Genomic DNA, 8,262 nt, shown 5'->3' with positions numbered 1-8,262 from the left:
GACGTTGCAGCGCTCCCTCAGTACTGACCCTCTGACAGTGCGGCGCTTCCTCAGTACTGACCCTCTGACGTTGCAGCGTTCCCTCAGTACTGACCCTCTGACGTTGCAGCGTTCCCTCAGTACTGACCCTCTGATGTTGCAGCGCTCCCTCAGTGCTGAAACTCTGACAGTGGCTGTTGATGACCTTCTGGGGGAACCTGAAGCCCCCTGCTTCTTGAAAACAATGTTTTGATTGTTGCTAAAAACCTACCTGGTTCACTGATGCTCCCGTCGAGAATGAAACCTGTTATCCTTCCCTGGTCTAGCCTATATGTGACTTCAGGCTGACTAGCCTCTGAACTGGCCAAGCAGGGCACACAGACCAAGGACAAGGTAGAGTTTGTTACCTTTCCCGTAAAAGAATAAAGAGTCCATTGAGCCATTTTTACTGAAGAGATCATTGACTGACCTCTGACATACATCCAACATGTTTACTACCTTTGATACTTAGTGTTAAACATAGAAACTAGGAACAGAAGTAGGCCATTTGACCCTTTGAGCTTGCTCCACCAATCAATATGATCGTGGCTGATCAGTACCCATACCCTTTGATCCCTTTTAGCCCTAAGAGATATATCTGACTCCTTCTTGAAAACATTAATGCTTTCTGGGACACAGAATTATAAAGGCTCGCCACTCTCTGGCTGAAGACCTGTCTCCTTATCTCCGTCCTCAGTTTAACAGTTGTCCCAGGATCAACTGCTGTTTGTGACAGTGACTACTTTCCATTAAGTGTCTCATTGGCTGAAATGTGCTCTGAGATATCCGGCACTCATTGAGACCACTGGGCAGTTAGCGTTGGGCTATGAATGCTGGCCTAACCAATGATACCCTCATCCCATGAATGAATAAGGGGAAATAAAGGGAATGGTAGTGATGGGTAAGGAGGAGTTTGTGTGTGGCTGACACCAAGTCTCAGGTGGTGTTTACCTGTTGAAGCACCTGTAGGTCTGTGATTGAGCTTTAACCGGGGCCTCTGGAAGCTGATTAGTTGTGGATTCCAGTAGATCGGGTTGATCCATCAATGCTTCAGTCCAGGGTGACTGGTATGACTTGGGAACAGCTGTGACGTTGAATTTCTCAGGTGGAATTTCCTTCAAAGGCCCGGAATAACCTGACATTGAGGAAACAGAGCAATGAGATCCCAATCCTTTACCATCTCGACCAGTCCTGCCTGTAACTTCCAATCCTCTGAGACTCCCTGGTTTCTCAGCTCTGACCTCTCAAGCATCCCCAGCTTTATTCACTCCGCCATTGGCAACTGGACCCTCAGCTAATTCGTCTTTAACCTTAGAATTCCCTTCTTAAACCTCACCGCCTCTTCTGTCTCCAAACAGGAGCATTAAGGTCAGCAGCAAGCCATTCGGCCCCTCAAGCCCGCACCACCATTTGATAAGACTGCTGTGAATACCTCTCTCCATTTTCCTATCAGCTTCTCCTGTTAGTCTGTGACCAAGCCTTCGGTCATCAGTTATCTCAGCCTTTGACTCTGAGTTAGATTTCTGACTGATTTACATTAAAGATGTTTTGCAAAATTATGAAAGAATGCTCAACTTCCTCATTTCCATTGACCATTGACCAATGACCTCTGAGAACAAAAGTTTCAATTCAATGAAATAGATCCCTCACTTTTCTACATTTGCTGTAAATGAACAATGTTTGTTTGAAGTTTAGGCATTCACATTGTGTGGGCAGAACAGAAAGAGGCCATTTAGCCCAACAGCTAGTGGTTATACTCCACACAAACCTCCTCCAGCCCCAGCTCATCTATTTCTATAGGGTGTATTTTAATTTGGAAGTTGTGACGGGACAGAACAGCGTAGTTTCTCCTGGTTGCGAGGGTCTAGAACCAGGAGAGACTCAGGAAGGTGAAAGCAGGAAGAGGCCATTCATCTCATCAATATAATCATGGCTGATCAAACACCTCAGTGCCACATTCTCACACCATCTCCATATCCCTTACTGTTATCAATCCATTTCTGTCTTGAATTTACTCAATGATTGAGGTTCCATTACCCCCTGGGTAGAGAATGTCAAAGATTCATAACCCCCTGGGTGAAGAAATTTCTCCCCACCTCAGTCTTAAACAGCCTGTTCTTTATTCAGAAATAGTGACCCCTGGTTTTAGAGTCACCAACCAGAGGAAGATCCTATCTATACTGTAATAACTCCACAAAGGCTGGTATCCTGTCACCAAGTCACCCTTTATTTATGTGTGCATAGTACATGACACTGACCCAGCTAGCTCAGAGCTGGCTCCTAGAGTGAGCAGAGCCCCTGACACTCCTGTTTATATCTGTCAGCCAGGGCTCCCTGATTGGGCCGGGTTAACAGCCCCAATCAGGGAACTCATATTCCACAAGGTCTACCTGGCTGATGTCTTGTTCCAATCCCTACATACACCCAATCAGTCATGACTTGCTAAAACATTCTAAGTTTCAATGAGATCAACTTCCCATCTTCACAACTCAAGAACATAGGTCCACAATCATTAAAAGCCAATATATAGGTACATCAAGCAACCAGGAAGGCAAGTTAGCATTCACTTTTAGGAGCCCACTGTTATCAATATCTCCTCAAAAGACATCTTGCTATCCCAAGGAATAATCTGGTGAACCTCTATTGAACTGCCTCTAAGGCAACTATGTCCTTTCTTCAGGTGGGGAAGCCAATACTGGAGGTGAGATCTCACTAAGATTCTATACAGCAGCAATCTTATTTACTCCTGTATTCAAATGCCCTTGAAATGGATGTGAACATACCGTTTGCGTTCCTGATTGCTTGATGTGTCTGCATATTGACTTTTAATGACTCATGGAAAAGGACACCCAGACAATCTGACCATAGGGGCAAACAATTTTGGACTGAGGTGAGGAGGATTTTTTTCTCAGAGAGGGTAGTGAATCTTTGGAACTCCCTACCCCAGATGGCAGTGCAGTATTCCCTAAGGTAGTTATCTCTACAGGTAGAAGACTGACATGGTCTAGTCGACCAGTGGAACAAACCCAAAAGGCTGTGTAGCCCACTCGTGCTCCCATGTTCATACCTCCTACTGCTTTCTCCTCCTTGTGCTTAACTTGCTTCCCATTAATGTACCAATGCTAATTGCCCCAATTATTCACTGTGACAGTGAGTTCCTTTCTCTCAGCTCCCTTTTGGGGTAAGAAATGCCCCCTTGAATTTTCTATTGAACATTTTAAACATAGAAACATAGAGAATAGGAGCAGGAGTAGGCCATTTGGCACTTCAAGCCTGCTGCACCATTCAATATGATCATGGCTGACCATTCAATATGATCATGGCTGATCATTCAACTCAATCCCCAGTCTCACTTCCTCCCCCATACCCTTTGATCCATTAGCCCTAACTGACTCCTTGACAACATTCAATGTTTTGCCCTCAACCTCTTTCTGTGGCAGAGAATTCCCTGGGCTGACCACTCTCTGGATGAAGACATTTCCCGCAGCTCAGTCCTAAGTGGCCTTCCCCATATCCTTAGCCTGTGACCCCTGGTTCTGGACTCCCTGGTTATCAGGAACATCTTTCCTGCATTTACCCTGTCTAGTCCGGTTAGAATTTTATAGGTTTCTTTGAGATCCCTCCTCATTCTTCTAAACTGCGGTGAATACAGTCCTAACTGATTCAGCCTCTTCTCATACATCAGTCTTGCCATCCCGGGAATCAGTCTGGCTTATCTTTATGTGTTCCTCAAAAATTCAAAGCACCTGTGTCATGTTTATCTCTTCGAATCCTGGCATAATTTTAATGACCTCTATCGGTTTACCCTTCTTTTATCGAGAGAAAGGGGCCCACAAACCTGTCCAATCTTATTAGAAAGTGACAGCAAAACCAGGTGAGATGGCGATGGGGAAGGAGCAGAGGTTAGAAGTTAGAGGCGAGAGTTAGCCACAAAAACAGGATCATTCCTTTCGATTGCAACATCCGGGGACACTTACCTGGGGCGAGGATGCTGGGGTTCAGAATGATCTTGATATTCTTGGCCGCAGACAGTTTGCCGAATGGTTTTGGGGCCACAGCTGGTCCAGTCCCTTTTGAGCCAGGTTTTGTGATGTAGATTTCTGACCTGTAGTTCTCCTTTGCCCCCTCCTGAGGGACTGTCCCATCAACATTCTGCAGAGGAAGAAGAGAGTTTAAGACCCTGGAAGTCAAATCATGGTTTTGTGAGTGGTCTCCCATCGCAGCAGCCAAACCAGAAGCAGTAACTCATCACAGGCTCGATTCAGATGAACATTGGGACGTGGGGAGGCCATTCAGGCTCTCGACTCTGTTCTGTCATTCAATGAGATCATGCATCACAACTCCATTTAACACTTTATTTGTTGTCTCATGGGGATGTCGGCATTGCTGGCAAGACCAGCATTTATTGGCCAGTCCTAATTGCCCTTGAATGAAGTCATTTCAGAGGGGCAGTTATGAGTCAAACACGTTGCTGTGGATCTGGAGTCACGTGTAGGCCAGGCCAGGTAAGGAAGGCAGATTTCCTTTCTTTCAGGGCATTAGCGAACTATATGAGTCTTTACGAAAATGAACTTCAATTTCACTCTTAAAGAGACTAATTCCATTTTCATTAGTTGAATTTAAATTCCACCACTATGGAGTATCTACAGAAGAGACACTGCTCTGAGGTAACAAGAGGTTTATTGTATGATAGCAATAAGTACAATTACATTGGGTCAACCATAAATTATTAAGACCTTAGGGAGCTGGTACAGATCCATCTGCTCCCTCTGAAAGCTGGGGTAGAACTCCCTGTCTCCACCCACAGATGGTGTGTGACCTCAGTGGAATGGGTGGAGCCAATGTAACAGGAGCATTAACCCCTTCAGAGCCATTACCTTCTGCAACAATGTCTGCTACAACCGAATGACTTGGTCGGGCCATTTCAGAGGGCAGTTAAAAGTCAGTCACATTGCTGTGGGTCTGGAGAGGCATTAATAAATCACATGGATTTATCGGACATTTGATGATGGTTTTCACCATTACTGAGACTAGCTATCGATTCCAGATTCAATTATTTGATTGATTTTTAAAAAATAAATTGGCTGAATTCAAGTTCCACCAGCTGCTGTGGTGGGATTTAAACCCATGACACCAGAACATTTTTTCTGAACAAGGGTCTAGACCCGAAATGTCAGCTTTCCTGCTCCTCTGATGCTGTTCGGCCTTCTGTGTTCATCCAGCTCTATACCTTGTTACACCAGAACATTTGCCTGGTCCTCTGGATTACTAGTCCAGTAATTTTAGTACAGTCTCCCTCGTCAATCTCTAGTCATAACTCAAGGTTAGGAGCTCCAGGAACAATCCAGAGAAGCTGGGCTGCACTCTTTCCAAAGTCAAAAAAAATCTTCCTAAAATGCAGGTTCCAGAACAATCCATGGTCTCCAGCTTTGATTGAACCAGGACTTTGCTGTGGGTAAACTCTCTTCTCTGATTATTCTAACCTTCTAGTTATGAAGACTTTTAATGAAGCTCTTTTTAATTACTTTTTGTACCTGAATAATGAGAATTCTGCCAAAGTGTGCCATGAACTCTTGTTAACACTTCCCAACCAAGATATACTTGGGCTGTGGTCTCTTCAGAGGGTAGAGGGGCAAGTGAAGGTTCTGTGCAAAGTGGCAGCAGAGAGAGAGAGGTCCCATTGTCACAGAAAGACTCTACATAAAACTTTGTCAAGGTGCAGCTACCAGTTCATGCTTAAATCAATCATTGAATCCCTACAGTGCAGAAAGAGGCCACTTGGCCCATCGAATCCGCACCAACCCACTGAAAAGCATCCCACACAGAGCTACCCAATCTCCGTAACCCAGCATTTCCCATGGCTAATCCACCTAACCCGCACATCTTTGGACTGTGGGAGGAAACCCACGCAGACACGGGGAGAATGTGCAAACTCCACACAGACAGTCGCCTGAGGCTTGAATCAAACCCAGGTCCCTGGCGCTATGAGGCAGCAATGCTAACCACTGAGCCACCATGCAATTCAGTTGTCGTCTAATAGCTCAATCTTAGCCCAGACCTGATATGCATGTGAATGTAATGTTTGTACATTATACTGTGAGCTGTAGTAATTGTATAGAGACAAAAAAAAGGTCCTGAGAAGGGTAATACCCGAAACGTTGACTGCTCCTTTCCTCCAGATGCTGCCTGGCCTGCTGTGTTCTTCCAGCCTCCTGTTTGTCTACCTGTAGTAATTGTATGTTAGATCTTCAATACCACAACATCTGGGTCTATTTTATTTTATACTGCAAGGGATAATGCAAAGCCACTACATCAGGTCCCCTCAGATACCCTGCTGGGGACAAAGTCTCACCCTTTGCTCCTGTTCTTTCCATTATTACACAGAGTAGAGGCAATTATAGCTTCTCAGTCTATGAACATGGGAAAGTTGTGGACCCAAAAACATCTCAGTTGAACTGAAACTGATAGCATTTTGATTCAGTTTAGTGGAAGCACCAAAATAAGTTGTTTCAAAAATGAATCAAAAAGCTACCAAACTGTAGAATTCTTTGTAGTTCTGGTATCAGGTGAGTTCAGGCTGTACTGTGTCTAACCATTTGTGTGTAAACTTACGCAGTGCATTAGTGAAGAAATAAACTTTTGGATTTTTGTTGTTTGTGATGGAACTCTGTAAATATGAAAGCACAGGCAGACACATCTTGAAGGGAACACAGTTGAGGAAGTTTGCGTGTCCAAATGTTTCAATTTAAAACTGTTGTAATTCAGTTACATATGAATTTCGTTGTAAAAGTATACACTTTGCTGAATTACAAAGTTTATAAGAAAGTTATATTTTAGGACTATGACTTTAAGTTAGGGTGAGGTGGAGGAATGAAAGGAGTCATATGACCTGTTCTGAATTCTGCCTGGCAACAAGTCTGAGTGATTTGGCTGTTAACAATTAAAGGGAGGAGAGGGAAGAGGACAATGCAGATTGTTTTACTGGGAAGAAGCTACAAGATTGTACTCACAAGATTGTAAAAAATGAGCAGGTCTTAGAAATGTCAGCTTTTGTAAATGCTATACTTTATTTTATCTGTTTAATTCCAGAAGAATGGAGTTGGGTTGTATAAAGAAAGAATGATTAACATTTCTACCTGGATATGAGATCCATGTGATTCATGTTACCATGGAGATGCACTTTGAGAGTTCACAGGAAGCATTTACACGATCAGGTAATGATTTTCCTTAAATATTGTTGATTAAATCTCCCAGATACAGGCAATCTGCAAGAATCTGAGAGACAGACATAATGAGAGAGAAAGTGGGGGGTGGGAGTGAGAGAGTGGAGAGGTGAAATGAAATGAGAGAGGGAGAGGGAGAGGGAGGGGTGAGAGGGAGAGAGAGGTAGCAGGAAAGAGAGAGAGCAGAGAAAAACAGAGGCAGCTTAAGCAGGGAAATTGCTAGTCTTGTTGATCAGCAAGTAAGATGTGTGTGAGAGACTCAGAACTCAGAAGTCAAAGTATTTGTGAGGATTTAAACAAATCTGAAAGACTCATCTAACTTTGGGTAGAGGAAGGGATCTCTGTGAGAGTTAGTTCAGGAGTTAGCTGGTTGGAGAATGACAGAGCAAGCCCTCAGAAGCCCTCATTCTGGAGAATGAAGAGTTCACTTCAAAAACTGTAAAGTTTAACCTTGGTGTAGGATATTCAGTTGTGTTAATGATTGAATGTTGGTTTTAGTTTCTTTATTGCAGTAATAGTCTTAAAAGTCAGAATCATGACAGGTGATCCTTCCAGTCAGCTATTGCAAATGCGAATGTCTTTCTAAAAATTTTCAATGCCCAAGGGGATCATAACAATAGAGACCAACTCCACCAAGAGACTGAGACAACAAGGTGCAGGGCTGGATGAACACAGCAGGCCAAGCAGCATCGTAGGAGCAGAAAGGCTGACGTTTCGGGCCGAGACCCTTCATCAGAAAAGGGGGAGGGTAAGGGGGTTCTGAAATAAATAGGGAGAGAGGGGGAGGTGGATAGAAGATGGATAGAGGAGAGGATAGGTGGAGAGGAAACAAACAGGTCGAAGAGGCGGGGATGGAGCCAGTAAAGGTGAGTGTAGGTGGGGAGTTAGGAAGGGGATAGGTCAGTCCAGGGAGGACGGACAGGTCAAGGGGGCGGGATGAGGTTAGTCGGTAGGAGATGGGGGTGGGGCTTGAAGTGGGAGGAGGGGATAGGTGGGAGGAAGAACAGGTTAGGGAGGCGGG

The 8,262-nt window shown here is 44.4% G+C and overlaps 1 protein-coding gene across 1 annotated transcript in view; it reads right to left on the bottom strand.

The window, feature by feature from the left end:
* LOC109928162 (myozenin-2-like) overlaps positions 1–8,262 on the bottom strand; it is a 19,411-nt gene that overhangs the window by 5,656 nt on the left and 5,493 nt on the right. Inside the window, exons 3-4 of the mRNA XM_048604001.1 lie at positions 3,996–4,170; positions 970–1,153 (exon numbers count right to left, since the gene is read on the bottom strand). Coding sequence (XP_048459958.1) covers positions 970–1,153; positions 3,996–4,170 — 359 coding nt within the window. The remainder of the gene's footprint in view (positions 1–969; positions 1,154–3,995; positions 4,171–8,262) is intronic.

This window comes from Rhincodon typus, chromosome 12, assembly GCF_021869965.1.
Source record: "Rhincodon typus isolate 14 chromosome 12, sRhiTyp1.1, whole genome shotgun sequence".
Classification (NCBI taxonomy): Eukaryota; Metazoa; Chordata; class Chondrichthyes; order Orectolobiformes; family Rhincodontidae; genus Rhincodon; species Rhincodon typus.
Note: the sequence above shows the minus strand (reverse complement) of the source record. Positions and strands in the feature narration are given on the sequence as shown.